At 39.2% G+C, this 15,561-nt stretch overlaps 1 protein-coding gene across 3 annotated transcripts in view; it reads left to right on the forward strand.

Annotated features, from left to right (window-relative positions):
• cadps2 (Ca++-dependent secretion activator 2) overlaps positions 1 to 15,561 on the forward strand; it is a 116,916-nt gene that overhangs the window by 54,049 nt on the left and 47,306 nt on the right. For all 3 annotated transcript variants that reach the window (XM_081712060.1, XM_035523759.2, XM_035523761.2), the window contains exons 7-12: positions 2,839 to 2,950; positions 3,547 to 3,686; positions 9,562 to 9,628; positions 9,857 to 9,965; positions 11,035 to 11,244; positions 15,043 to 15,170. In XM_081712060.1, the coding sequence (XP_081568186.1) occupies positions 2,839 to 2,950; positions 3,547 to 3,686; positions 9,562 to 9,628; positions 9,857 to 9,965; positions 11,035 to 11,244; positions 15,043 to 15,170 (766 nt within the window). The remainder of the gene's footprint in view (positions 1 to 2,838; positions 2,951 to 3,546; positions 3,687 to 9,561; positions 9,629 to 9,856; positions 9,966 to 11,034; positions 11,245 to 15,042; positions 15,171 to 15,561) is intronic.

The following is a 15,561-nucleotide window of genomic DNA, read 5'->3' on the forward strand; positions in this document are numbered from 1 at the left end:
CACTGAGGTCACATGTGCTGTTGCACAGTTTTGGTTCCCGTATGTGCCCATATTTGCTTTACATTTTCCATCTTAATATATAATTCAGTCTCATGCTCTTATTCTTGATGCATGTTTTAAGAGTGTATGGTATTTAACTGGCAAATTGTTTTGTCTTGAAGCCATAATTTTTTCTTTACATTTTAATATTTCCATTGCACTGCATTGTAAATTCAATAACTGTGCCAATTAACAGGCAATATTCATCCAGCCCACATAAGCTGTGTGCTGATTATCTTCAGCTAAGGAAAGGCACTATTTCATCACTGTTTCATTCCATCGTCTGGAGCACAGAATGGATTGATTAATCAGTTCACTTTCACTTAGCACCTGGATTTTCCTTATTTATCATCACACTAAGAAGGGCTAAATTAAATTACTCATCTTTGGTTAGATGCACTTTATGCTTTAATACAAAGGACAGGGCATAGTGTAGCAAGGTGTACCTTGTACCCCCCCCCCACCCCCCACCCCAAGTATGCTTGATATTGAAATGTCTCTCTTAATAATTTGATCAAAGGGTGTCTGATATACTGTGTATCTGTTACGTGGTTCTGCTGGGATGTGAGGCTTGGTGCTGCTCAGGTCTAATACTATAGCTGATCACCCTTGCCCTTCCTCAATCTCAGATGCCAAAAAGTCCATTCTCATTTCTTTAGTGGAAATGTAGGCATGACTTGTTAGTGCAGCATCATTTTAGTTATTGTCAGTTATTTGCATTTTTGCCAGTGTAGTGTATGTATAAAGCAGCATAGTGTATGTATGTATAAAGTTGCATGTTTATTGCTCGAAACTGCATGTTTATTTACTCTTCCACTTCCATCACTATTCGTGAGAAGGTGTGGGGATTCAAGGCTTTAACTCATGAAAGTTGATATATCTGAGAGACTGAAACAGCATTTCATTATATCTGAATTGCACTGGCTATGTTAAATTAGAACATTTTACACTTGAAGTGCACAACTTTTGCATCATTTCAACATAATTTGTAGCTCCTCCATCTGTTTGTTTGCAATAAACAGATTTTTACTATTTTTTTTTTATCTTGAATTTTCAGTTTCTATCTTGTAGGTTTTATTTATTTATTTAATTATTTATTATTGTGTTTATTAAAGGGAACCTGTTGTCACTCACAAAAAGATATGCCTAATTAAGAACATGGCAGGCTCACACGTGCTTAAGATTAGAAGTGTTTTGCTGCAGCCTTTAGAGACGGATGCTCTGTAGATTGGGGGCAGAGCCTCACTTTTTAGATAACACAGAAACTGTGATAAAATCATTGTGGTTCAAAGACATACATGTGTGGCGTGGGTGTGTGCATGCAGTAGGAAGCTCTTGCTCCCTTAGCAAAGGGAAGATCAGGTCTCTGATCTTGGGGCTAAGGTACAGTTGCCATTTTATACCACTCGATGTAATCTAGGGTTAAACACATTTTTCTTCTTTGTAAGAAGGTTTGCTTTAGATTTTATGTTCTATGTGGCTGTCTTGAATACTGCTCCAGTGTGCATCTGCTACACAGCAGAATTTTTCTAAATATCTGGAGAATGCTGACACTTAGGCTGGCAAAACATACATTATAGCTGTCCAGGGGCATTTCTAGGGTTTTTTATTTAAGGCTGGAGCCCCCAGTGGTTTGAACCTAGCCACAAGATGTTTTCCTGTAGAATGGACAGCGTTGACCAGAACTTTAAGGATGCATTTCAATTTTATTAACGATAATTAAACACAGTACTGGCTTTTTAAAAAAATGGAGATCAGAAAGCGGTCACTAGCCATAAACAAATAGGTTAATTTTATAGAGAAGAACAGGAGAAGAAAGAAAGAAGAAATAGAAAGCCATGTCATGTCATCTATCTTCTGCCTTCTTGCTCAGTGAGGAGGGGCTCAAAGGTCCTGGTGGATGCTGCAGTGTAACTTTAAATTGAGAATAATGCTGAAGTGCACAGTTTTAATAAAACTGAGATAGAAAAAATCATTCAGGGCTGGCATCAAACCAAAGCCCACTCCTAACAACACCCCTGGATATGTCAGAGGCCCATATTAAAATGCAGTGGCTTAGTCCAAAAATTGTGCTGAACTTGTACTGAACATAAGAATTTACATTTACCTTTACATGTATGGCTTTTATCCAAAGTGACATACAATTATGACTGAGTACAACTTGAGCAATTGAATAAGAGCCTTGTTCAGGGGCTCAACAGTGGCAACTATACAGTATATTGTTTTGGCATTCAGTTAGCCCTTAGGTAGTGTGAGGTCATTTAAAGTGTCTGACAGTATTTAATCATGTTCCCAAGCAGGCTGTCTAGCGTAACAGCCTGCTATTGTTTACTCACTTAAGATGTTCTGAATGGATTTGTACAGTGCCAGGTGACACACACACCAACACAAAAAAGCAGCACATCTCTACTGTTACAACATGCAAATACCCATGGAACCCTCATCAGGGAATGACTATTTCAAGAAATATGTTTAAATACATGTGTGAGGAGGAGGCAGGGAGTTGCTTTAGAGAGTGTATATGGTCTAGCACTCAGCTAATATGCTCGCTAATGCCCTTTTTTACAGTTTATACCTGCAGGTAAATTATTGCAAAATAATAAGTGTTGTCAGAAGAAATAAACCAAACACTTTGTCCACATAATTGAATGAAAACGATTTAGCTAATTATTGACAGTGATAAAAACTGGCAAGGGGAATGTGGTTATCCGAAACCTACCATCAGTGCTCAGCTGCAGATTTTTTGTAAACGAGTGACTATAGCCATCCATGAACATATTGTGCTATGTTCTTTTGCAGGTGGGGCACGCAAGGAGACTTCACCACCACCCATCCCCTGCCTGTGGTTAAAGTGAAACTTTTTACTGAGAGCACTGGTGTTTTGGCCCTGGAGGACAAAGAGCTGGGAAGGGTAAATCTCAGCCATGAATCATTGTTCATTATCTAATCAATATCCATTCATATGAGTAAATATAGTTATGCCAAGGTGCTACTGCAGTGCACAGTTCTGCTGTAACCTTGCTAATTATCATGCTTCAAACTGCCCATTGAACTTTCCGGTACTAAGGCCTCAAGGACCAGAAATGGGTGCCCTTGCTATATGCCAGATTTCCTTCCACAGGCTGAGAGTTGGGGTGCATGTCTGTGTGCATGTCTGCGTGTGTGTCTGTCTGTCTGTGTGTATTTGAGTATGTGCAAGTGAGTAAGAACTACATGAAAGAAGTGTTGGAGTCATTGCAATGGAGTTCAAGCTCCCAGGCTAACAGATGGAGGCTCTCCCATTAGAGACCCCCACTGAGCATCTGCTCCGCCTACATCCATTCCCTTCTCTCTTACATGCATCTTTCTGCTACACTCTCTTATCTCTTTGTTAATTCCTCATTTTGATCATCCATCCCTCTCTGTCCATCTATTCATCCATCCATCCATCTATCCATCCATCCATGTGCTTTCTGCTTGTGTTTGTGTTCATCCATCCAGTTTAACAAGTTTCCTTCTCCTAACCAGGTGGTGCTGAACCCTACCACAAATGGGCCAAAAGCTGCAGAGCTGCACAAGATGGTGATCCCCAAAAACAGCCAGGACACCGACCTGAAGATCAAACTGGCTGTGCGTATGGACAAGCCCCCCAACATGAAGCACAGTGGGTGGGTTTAGACTGATTACTGAGTTCCTGTGTCTAGATCCAATTTGACAACCCATGCTCAGAAGGCTGAGCAGACATCCCAGTACATTTTTGCATACACAGTCAATGTTTCTGTTGTACTGTACAAGAATATTTAAAAAATCTTCAGTTCATGCTATTCGAGCTGCTTCTTATTTCCACAAGGGGGCACCAGAGATTTGTTTTCATTGGTGCAAACAGACTTTTCATGTTTTTATTTCCGTGCTTTTGAAGAACACCATTATATGGGTAAAATAGACTTATTGATGCTAGATCAATTGATGTTCCATGAGAAGTTGCTTACCCATTTGTATAGGGGTAATTCTAGTTCTAGTTAAAAGAATGCTTTGGAAGTTAATCAAAGGTAGAAAAGGATGATGTTGCCATCTAGAGGCCAAGGACTTTCACAGAATTTTGGAAAGGATATTGAACAACTGCTTACATTTTCTTCAGGAAATGTACTCTTATAATGTTTGAATTATAGGGTGCTCTGGCACCTTTTCATAGTGTCATTCAGTAAACCACAAGCTCAGACCAGTTTGTTATTTTGGATAATGAGTAGTCCTGGTAGTAGATGCTTGCTGTTCCCAGAGTTCCCATAAAGCAGTGCCATTGAAGAAGTGAGCTGGGCCACCTCCTGCATCTCCTGCTGTCTGTAGGTCTGGGTCGAGAGGTCAGCCTCTGCCACAGACCCGCTAATTATACAGGAGGCCCAGCAGACTCTGCCTATAGAGCTGCTCCCTGCGAGGCCCCGGCTAATTGGCTGAAAGCTATTCATTCTAGTATTACCTATTTTATGTGACAACTTTAAACAGTTTTAAAGTAGTCCTGGACCCTCCCTTACAGAGATTCTTATTTATAACCAGGATGCACATATTTGTATATGGTTTCTGCTTTTGGATAAGGTTTCATGATGACATATGAAAGTGGGGATATCTGATTAAGCTTCTCACGTTCTATTATAAAACCAACTAATTGTAGTGTAGTAATGTTGGCTGGACATTTCAATCATTATGATTATAATATGATTTTCTAGAAACCAGATTAATTTTCACAAGCCTTGGAGGTATGGAAACCACTGTCAGACACTGTGTGGTTCCCTGTTTGTCTGAACTCATGACATGCTATTATAAAGCAAATGAAAAGGCTGGGTAATGCTGTGTGGTTTGTGCGAGAGCCACTGCAGGGGCACTTGACTCAGCATGAATGTTATTTTCTTTGAAGCTATAGCTGTCATAGCCTGATTGCTGCTGATGTCATTTCAAGTCCTTCAAGAACAAGTTGTGAGCCTTCAGTTCGGCATCAGTGATTATACCTTGTTCCTTTTTTTTTTTTTTGCTCTTGTTTTTACTGTAGCATTTCAAAGATTTGTCAGGTTAGAAACAGATTCTGCCAGTTTCAGCTTAACTGTGTCGGCACAGCTAAAGACTAACAAGAACACACAAACACACACACATGCACACACACCTGAGGACGTCTTGCATAAAGGCAAAGAAAGAGAAGGATTGTAAGGGGATTTTCAGGTTGAATGCTCCCCATTAAGAGCAGCCATCTGTTTAGCAGTGGAGAGAGTGAAGAATTGGGCACTGTTGCATTTGGCAGTGTGACCCCTTCGTGCCTCATAACGGGAGAGCCGCCAGCTTCAGGATTTTTTTGCTTTTGTCTGTCTGGTTCTCTTCCTCCATTTCTCTCCCTCTTTTTCTCTTTCCATCTCCCTCTCTTGCTCTTTCACCTCCAACGTTAACTTCTCTGTCTCTTTTTTTCTTTTCTCACTTTCCTTTTCATAGATTTAAAAAACTATCCTGTCAGTCAATAAAGAGAAAAGGACATTGGTCAGAGATCCATCTAAATACATTTTCCCCTCTGGATTCTAACTGTTGCCCCTCAGAAATCTCTTGCAGTCCCCTTTTTGGTTGCAGTCTCACCAACTTTGTTTTGTAACACTGTTCATTCATAGGTGGTTTGGACTTTGAGCTTCATTAAAGACATACTTGCATGTAGCCTTTTCCCACTACCTGCATGTGTGATTTAGTGATTTAGATATAATGTCTAAGCCTTTCTCTCTTATGTTTTAGCACTACTGGATCTATAGTCTTATGAGGTAACGATATGGATATTTAACATTATATCCTTAACATCTCATAAAGGTGAATACAACCTCTTTTGTAAGCAGTGAACTTCCAGTGATTTTGATTTCCAATTTTATCTTTAGATGTCACCCTGTAGCAATTGAACTTGCTATAAAATCATAAGCATAGCAAGCAATGCAGATGAAACAAAATTTAATCACGTACATATTTGGCATTGTTGGAAAATGGAGGTACAATTACTTGAGAGTGTCTTTCTCATCAATAATACAGTAACAATAGCTTTTTATTTGCATCATTTCTTTGCATCATTTTTTTGCATCATTAATTTTCATTGGGTTATATTTGCACTTTCCTTTATATTTGCTCTAAAATATACTTACCAATCCATTTATTAGAAACACATACCTTGCAGCTATACTCACTTCATTAGGTAAATCCATATTGTAGATACAGTTAGTGTACATTTACACAGTAGCCCAACTTTTGACATGGATAATCAATTCACCAACCACCATTTAATCAGTGATCAGTTTCTAACAAAACTATGGCTGACAGTATATTATTGTGCCATGAAAGCCAGAAGCATGAAGGCATGATACAAGCATAAGTGGTATTAATTGAAGTCCTTAGTGAAACTGCAATGAAAAATAACTATTATATGAAAAGGTAAAGAGACAGAGAGTCATCAAGGACACTGAAATGGGTAAACAGGGTAACCAGAAGCATGCACGAGGAAACCTACATTCAAATAGCAGACCAAGAAGATGACAAAAACCAGGGACATTTATACACAGAGAAATTAATGCAGAACGCCTGGGGAAAATGACTTGGCGGCGCTATAGGAAAAAGTTAGGTGAGGGGCATGACAAGGGGGTGGAGCTGGGGAGGAGGACAGAACCAAAACAAAAGCACATGGCAAAAGAAAAACATGGAGCAAATGCAGGCTAAACCAAGTGAGCCGGAGAGGAAAACAGAACCAAAACAACACAAAAGCACATGGCAAAAGAAACACATTAAACAAGAACTAAGAGCAAGGTGTGCGCTTATTCGCACGACAGTAAATTAATTCGAGCGCGTGTATAGTGACGGTGTATTCTACACCAAACACGACATTAATTTTTTTGGCCCTCTGTTCGATTTCTTTTGCGAACCTTCGCCGGCGACAAAAACTCACTGACCAATCACCGTTGCTTCTGGTGTTGCCATCGCGTCAGGGAGACTCCCAAATGGTAGCTTACTGCGGTCGTTTTAAATGAGTCGCCTGTAGTCACGGATCTGTGAAATACAAGGCGATGCAAGACTGTCACTTGATACGTTAATTATGTATGAAAAAGCTTAAAATAGTTATGTAATAGGAAATAGCGTAACAGTATTTGGCACCTCTATAACGTATCTCTGTAGACAGTATATTTGACTTTGACAGAGAAACATAAACGTTAGCTAATGTCATCTATGTTTAATGTAGATGTTTAAATGTGGAGCTAGCATATCCACCAGGGATTCAAACTGGGTTACTGACAGACGAAAGTATCCTCCTGATAACGTTTCAGCTCGTGTATGAAACGGCGAAACTCTGTGCTCCTCTCTTTTTTCCAAAATTAGACCCAGTATCGGCGTTTGCATTTTTCTGTGAGCAGCAAATGATTTTTTTCATCACTTGAAGACATTTTGTTCATCTTGGTTATTTCGCTGCAAAAAAAAAAATTAGGGGGGAGGTGAAATTCTGTCGAGTCCGGTGTGTATAGTATTTTGCATTTTCGCGTCGCGTTCAGTGTGTAACGACCGTAACAGCGTTTAGTCAGACAAAGCTTAATAAGTGACATTAGTATGACAGTTATTTGGCTGATGGACCGCATTCCAACACAGTGTTATTGTTGATATTGTAGTGACATGCATACATGTTTAGTAGGCATAGCAGTGCTGCTATTTTTTTCACATATGTCAAATTAGTTCTGCATTATTCCACCACCCAATATCCAAGTACGAGTGGTCATTTGATCATTAAGTGATCACCGATGTAGAGGTCGAAGGCAGATACATTATACATGATAACATTGGCTTTATGCTCTGCATATCTTCAAAGTGTTTCCAATAAAGTTTTACTAAGAAAGCAATTGTTGAGTATACAAATTCTTTAGCTTTTGATGCATTAAGCTTCTGATGGTTCTTAGAACACAATGAAACCAGTTTTGTTGCAATAATTTCATCTGTTGCTTGCATAATAGAAAAAGTCGATCATAATTTGGTCCAAATCTAGGCTCCCAGGGGTGGGTGAATATACCCTGAAAGACAGAATGCACGGTACATGCTGCAATTCAGTCATTTTACTTGAATAGTAATTATGTGAAAATTAAAGTCAGATGTAGTGCAGCTAAAGAACCATATGAGGGCACTACCATCATGTCAGTCTGAAAACATGACGGTCAACATAATTAAGGCTCTCACTTCTTGCTTGTATCGTACGCTGATGAATTTTGATGCGCTTTTATCAGCATTGTTTGCCTTGCTACAATACACTAACCTATTTCGTGACAGAATCATAAGGCTTGATAACAGATACTGTACATATTTACTGGATGTAATTGCATTAGCTACTCTAAAGGTATTTTGTTACCTTTGACTTGTCAGTGTAAACCAGAAAGCAACATGTTCTCATGTAGTGACACAGTTCAGATTTTCTTAGAAAGCATTCTATTTCCTGCCTTCTGAGTAAACTATTTCTTGCAAAACCTTAATTCAATTTGTTTGTAAATAGGCTTATTCTTAAGCCTTGAATTTAGTTCAATATATAAACATAAATACGTTCTCTTACTGTCATGAAAATCACTAATAAAAATGACAGGGTTTTTTTTTCTTAAAATTACTCTCAGGCAGTTGAAATTCTGTCTTTCCATTTAACCATTGTAATCTGAGCAAGTTCTATTCTCAAATTATGGAAAGAAAACAATAGAAACATTCGGATACCCTTAACACTATCATTCACTCACTGCCTGAACTGCAGTGTAAAGGACAGGAAAGTGCCTGCAGACGGCCCGTGCAAACGAAGGTCATCCCAGCTGTCAATTGCTGGATATTGATGTCATCTAAATGGGAGCATGGGTATATAAAAGGTGTTAGAGAGTGAACAGAAAATCATTTTCACAAGTGGATGGTTGCTTCTGCCACATGTTAACCCAACTTGGGCAGCCTGGCCCAGTTCCATTGGACATTCTTTTCTCCTTCAACCTTGTCAAGAGGCTCCCCCACTTCTCTCCCCCCGTCATCTCCTCTATCCTTTAAAAATGTCTTTGCCATTAATTTATTTATTTTCACATATAGCTTACTTTAACCCTGATCTTTGTTGGAAAAAGCTGCAAGATTAATCAAAGCAACCTAGATTTTTTTTTTCCCTATTATAATTATATGAAATTATGTATTTCTTCAAGAGGGGTATGGTTCACAAGTCAAAGCATCTCTTTAAAGGAGAGTCTTTAAAGCAGGTTAGAAATTTTCATAGTAAAAGTTTACTTTTAAAAATGCCTCATGTAATGTTGCATTTGAAAAAAATAAACTAACTAATACTGCATAATTTAAAATGAGCTTCCATTAAACGTGCAGTATCTACATTCTTTTCTGTCTTTTAAATTTAAGCCTATTCAAACACAGGTTTAGTGTGTGGTTGTGTTGGTGTGGTTGTGTCTGCGTGCACACACACTCGTGTGTTCATGCCTATGCATGTATTTGTTCAGCTGCTGTTTTGACATTGTAATATTTGTTTTTCTTCTCAAGGTACCTGTATGCATTAGGACAGAGAGTTTGGAAACGATGGAAAAAGCGATATTTTGTCCTTGTTCAGGTAAAATACCACGACACAGCTCAGGTTGTTTAGTCAGCCATTAAATTGTATTTTAACCTTGCAAAAGAATGTCTTCCTGGTGAAGCTTCATTGATTTGTACAATTTTCTCCATACAAGAAAGACATAGCAGTTGTTGTATCTTTGAACCAGTTCTTTTTTATTTGCTTTTAATTTTTCACCATATCTAAGATAGTTATGGTGTCAGTGAATAATGTTGTTCGTTTCAGGTCAGTCAGTACACATTTGCCATGTGCAGCTACAGAGAGAAGAAATCAGAACCACATGAGCTCATGCAGTTGGACGGTTATACTGTAGATTATTCCGATCCGCAGCCAGGTGAGTTACACTGGGCTGGTGCTCCACTTATGTCTGAATTCCCCAGTACTGAGCCAAACACTAACGGATACCACAAATTGTACATAAATTGATAAGTAATGGAGCCTAAATTAGCCAAGTTATGTTATTTATAGTTAAATGACATCAAAGCCTTTAAACCTCCAGAGAGTTTGGAAATTTTAATAATATACTTTTCTAGATGTCTATACCAAAATATAATTTTTATTCTTGGCTCTACTGCATCTTTTCACATTTTTAAGCAGTATTCCCTGTTGCTGGTAGACTAAAAAAACAAAAAGATGTACAACAATACAGATTTTATCAACATCAAAATGTTTCATTGGCTCTTAGTTTTTACTTTAGCAAAAGTGATACAGTAATGCAGTTTTCCTCTTTAGAATGAACTCCTGTTAACATGTTATGTCATATGCTCAGCACCAGCCCTGGTGAGTTCTTTAAGTCAGTCTGCCACTTAGAAACACATTCTGTAATGCGTTATGTAATGAGTACATAATTTCACAACTTAATTTTGAGTGTGTGGTACACTTTTGTTAGATTATTGTGTTGTTCACAATTAACCCAAGTTGATCGTCAAGTATAAGATGAATAAATAAGGTCAAATATTTTCATTCACACTCCCCCCAACCCCCCTGCATTTGCCCTATATTTATATAAACATAAGATTTGGAAATAAAAGGCACATCAGTTTGAAAGTAGCTGTTCTCATCCTACGGATAGGGAAATATTTGAGAATGTATTGAAAAAAACCATACACCTGTTAGAGGTTCTCAACAGGCCAAAATGTGGAGAACAGGAGGTAGAGTATAGGTGCTCCTAAATCATAAGCTTCAAGTTTAAAGAGGTGTCCCAGTCTGATTAACTAAGTGACGCTATATTCTTGTGTATGTTTCCATGACCTCAGTAGTATCAGAACTGTGATTTCTTTGAGTATGGCTAAACAGAAAATCTCGAAACTGTAAAAGCCATGCATGATTTTTTAAAAACTATGCATATATCATTTGTCTTGTTTTTTATTCACTGTCTCTGAGTGAGCGAATGCTTTTCACAGGTCTTCAGGGAGGCCGAGCCTTCTTTAGCGCAGTTAAAGAAGGCGATCTGGTGGTGTTTGCCACAAATGATGAACAGGACAGAATGCTTTGGGTCCAGGCCATGTACCGTGCCACAGGCCAGTCCTACAAGCCTGTACCACCTGCCCAGAATCAACAGCACAGCCGCAGAGAAGGGACTCTCCAAAAAGACACCCCTACTTCCATACTCAGTAGGTGACATGCCCTCAAATCTATCTATGGGATGTTACATGCATTTGACAATACAAGCTTCTCACTTTTTTGCTTTCCTTTTTGTAATTTTCTTCTTCAGTCCTGTTTACTTTGGTGTTTTACTGTGGTGTAAAAGCCCTTCTATCAGTTAGAATAGTGCTTTTTCTCTCAGGATCTTTTAGTACTGTGGGTGGCGGGGTACTGGTTGGCTTCCCATCGATCCATTGGGCTGCAGCTCTCAGACATGTTCTAAACAGATGTCAGTGGGGGGCTTAAATGACCCAAACACTGCCTCTGAGTGAATGAAATACACCTTACACAAACTCAAATGCTACAATTTGCTCACTTTGCCCAACAGCCTGGATAACTACAGTAGAGAACCTTTTTTTTTTTCTTTTTTTTTTTCTTAAAAGTTTATTTGTGACTAGACCATACTGACCATACTTTTGTGAATTCTTTCACAAAATGCTAGTCAGAATTTCATTTTCAAGCTTGTGTTTAAGGATATTTTGAGGACTTATTTGTTTATCTATTTATTTGCTTACTTTAAACCAAACAAATTTTACTTGTTGCTTGTACCTATAATGTTGTCGTCATCAAATATTGGAACAAGACAAACCTCCCCTGCATACATTGCTGGTAGAAATAATTCTGGACAAAACCCAAGGAAGCACTTTGTGTCTAAGACATGCAGACACGTCAGACATTTGAGGGCAAGCACATACCACCACATTCTGCCATGCTCTTGGTAAAAGCTCAGTTGAATAAAAATGTGGTTCTTTTCTAAAATCCTCAAGGCCCTCTTCGTTATTTCTCACATCACAGTGAACCTCATGCAGCATTTTCAGTCATTTTTGCCATTTCTTTATGTAAGTCCCATCCTTTTGAAATAAAAGCTGCAGTTTGTAAGTAGCTGTATAGAAAACCAGTGTAGTGCAGATCTCATCATATAAAAGGGAATTTTGGGAGAGAAAAAGAATATTTGAAAAATTATAAATCTATTACTGGTGCTCAATAGGTAAAACCTTGATGACATTGGATGAAGTATGGGTGCTCTTTAACAGTGAGTGTTCCTTAGTCATGTTTGTCCTTCAAAAAAGGTGAAAGATGAAAATGGCATTATGACCTGATTAGAGAAGTGAGGCTAAGGTGTTAATACATAATCACAACTGATGAAACTAATTAGAAAGTAATTGCTGAAGTTCCAGATATTTAAAGCATATGGCACATTAAAAGCTTTCAAAATGATTGCACATAGAGTGCCATTAAAGTTCCTTAGATCCTGAACTTTAATTCACATGGATTCTAGTTTGACGTATGAGCCCATATAAATATTGGAAGGCTCTAAGGCAGAGTGTGTGCTGTCCTGTTGCCTTATTCTCTTAGATGACCACTGCAGACCTGCTCTTTTCTCATTGTTCAGATGAGCATCACAGATAAGCTCTTCCAACATACATTTGGATTACATTCTGGAGTTTGTGAGTTTGTGTGCAATTGTGTATGTGTATGAGTAACAGGGAGGGGAATGTGGGGGACTGTCTGTCCACATCTGTCTCTCAAACACCTGCCGCTTTCACTGAAATGACTGGCAGAGGTGTACTTGTGATATCGGCCTGGCGCTGTGTTAATATCTGTCATAAAGCTCGTGTCCAGCTCGATGGGCCATGTCACATGAATGTGACTACTGCCATGAAGACAGGAATGGGAGACTTCTAACAGGCCTTGGTCCTTCAGTTCAGATTAAAGAGGACGGCTCCCTCCTCCTGCACTGCCACCCCTGTCCACAGATAATAGCTGTAAGTTAAAGTTGACACAGATCAATATGCTTCTTCAGTCAAACTGGATCTGTCAGGCTCACGTTCTTCCAGATCAATATGAAGCTTCCCTCCTCTTTATTACCACATTTAATCTATATCTCCCTTTTGTGTCCTTCCTTTCATTCTGCTCCTTTTTCTTTACCTCCCCCAGCCCCACCCCCACCCTACTGTCTCTGTCCCCGTTTGCTCCAAATGACATTAAGGAGGTGATGCTTTAGTAGTAATGAATGTAATATGACCTACATCAGAATTAGAGTGAAGGGGACAATGGCAGGCAGGACACTTTTCTGGGCCAGGAGAGAAGTGTTTGAGAGTCGATTGGAGAATTGCACTTCTGCTGGTCTAACAAGCGACAGTCAGTGGTGGTGGAGTGGGGAGGGGTGGTAGCTGACAGATGCACACAGCGCTCCTGGGCACGGATGGAGCTTTTCTCTGTCCATACAAATGTCCACAAAGTCATCGGCATGCCAAAAATGGCAGTGTTAATAAAAGCAATCACTAATGCCTGGCTCAGGGAGGAGCCGCTGGTCGTACGGGCATCAGGAGATGTGTCTCGAAAACCTTGGTCTTTTGTGGTCTTTGCCCAGTGAAGTCCTCACTCCGCATATGCGGGCTCTCAGATTGCCGACAGCAAGTGTTAGGCTTTTGATGGGTCCCCCATTAGCCGGTTTTCAGGATGCGTGTGACGACTGCAATGAAAAGACTGGAAATGAACTTGGGCACACTTTTAGTGCTCCCTCCTCCTTTTTTACTCCTACAGTCTGTCTGTCTCCTTTTCTCTGTCTCTCTCTGTCACACACACTCCCACACACACACACACAGTCTTGACCCTATACCCTTCACATCTTGCGTGTGTGTGTCATTTTCTCTTTTCAACTTGATGCACGTGCTCTCAAACCCACCCATCTGCTTGTTTTTTTTTGTGTTTTTTTTGGTGGGGGGGGGGAGTGCATATGGGGATGTGTAGAGACAGATGGTAAACACAGACACACGCGTACATGCACGCACGCACACGCACACACACAGAGACACTTGTCATATTTATCAAACCTGTACAAAGGTGTAATTTCTTGTTCAAGGTCTCAGTTGACATTGGTCGAAACAATTGCCCGTCATTTGTATCTAAAGCCTCTATGACACTGTGTAGCGCACCCAGAAGTCATCTACAGAACATCATGTTCTTTTTCTGTTGCCACAGTTAAGCTTGCATTTGAATAACAGCATTATATTCAAATTGTTTTCAAAACTTACTGAGCGGTTCTGGCTTATGAAAATGAATTGTAATACTAGAAGTTCCTGATTAAAGAACACAAATACCCTCAATTCACAGATTCTGTGCGTGCGTGCGTGTGTGTGTGCACGTGCATATTTTTGCTAGTTGATTTGTGAAAGCTGAAATTCACAAAGTGCTTGCATAGACAGCCGCTCTCAGCTATGGTTCTCGCATATCTGAATGGAGTTATCAGTTTCTAATGTTTACTGCTGAAACATGGAAACTGGCTGTCACAGAGTAGCTTTGGCCAAAAGAGGTGACATGCAAATACAGGAAGATGATGATGCCAACAGAACCAAACACAGATTTGTGTGCTCTAAAGAGCATTCTAAAGGGTGAGCTGTTTCCCTCCTCCCATTTCAGTCCAGATACAAAATGCATAGATTTTATTTTCAGTGATATACTTAAAAGACATGGAAAAACCTTGATGTAGCTATTAGTTATGCATGTTTAAATTTTATATATATATATATATATATATATATATATATATATATATATATAATATCTCCCTATATCCAGCTTCATGCATCAGGCATACTTTTTCTGAAAGTCACATTTCAAAAACACTTATATAAGCCTCATTATTTTGAATTACTCTTAACTTTGACTGATTGATTTATACTTAAGTCAAGGAATGCATCTGCAGATTGTGTTGCTGTATAGTTGTTCTCCTGCGAGCTGAGACAAGTGTGTTTGTGCTTCAGGCTTGGAGAGGGCAGGAGTGGAGGAGCTCATCTCTGCAGTCCCCTGCAGCTTTGATCATGCCAGCCTGTTCCAAACACTGCAGAAGCTCACACTCATCCACCGCATGAACGACTCTTTCTCCTGCCTGGTAAGCCTGCCGTGTGCGTGCGTGAGTGCGTGCGTGCAGTGGTCTCATTACTGTTGTTACAGTTGTTGATTTGAGGAGAGGGCTGACTTGAATTGAATACAAAAAGACCTTAACCAGAACTTGAATACCACTGATTAATTTAATCTTTTTTTTTATAATCACTGGGATGAAATGTAGGACTGTATGTTTTTTCTGTTTCCAGTTTAATCTTAATATGAGTTTTTTGGGGGTTTTTTTTTTCTTTTTAACTTTCTTATTGCTCCACATGTGCTGATGGTGATTTTCATCTTCATGAAGAAAATACAGGTAGATAGAAAAAGGTAGATAGATACAGGTAGATAAAAAAAAGTTCAAAGACAAAATTTAAAGTAAAACACACAACTGTCAAATC

Source organism: Electrophorus electricus, chromosome 4, assembly GCF_041902795.1.
Source record: "Electrophorus electricus isolate QZ-2024a chromosome 4, ASM4190279v1, whole genome shotgun sequence".
Classification (NCBI taxonomy): domain Eukaryota; kingdom Metazoa; phylum Chordata; class Actinopteri; order Gymnotiformes; family Gymnotidae; genus Electrophorus; species Electrophorus electricus.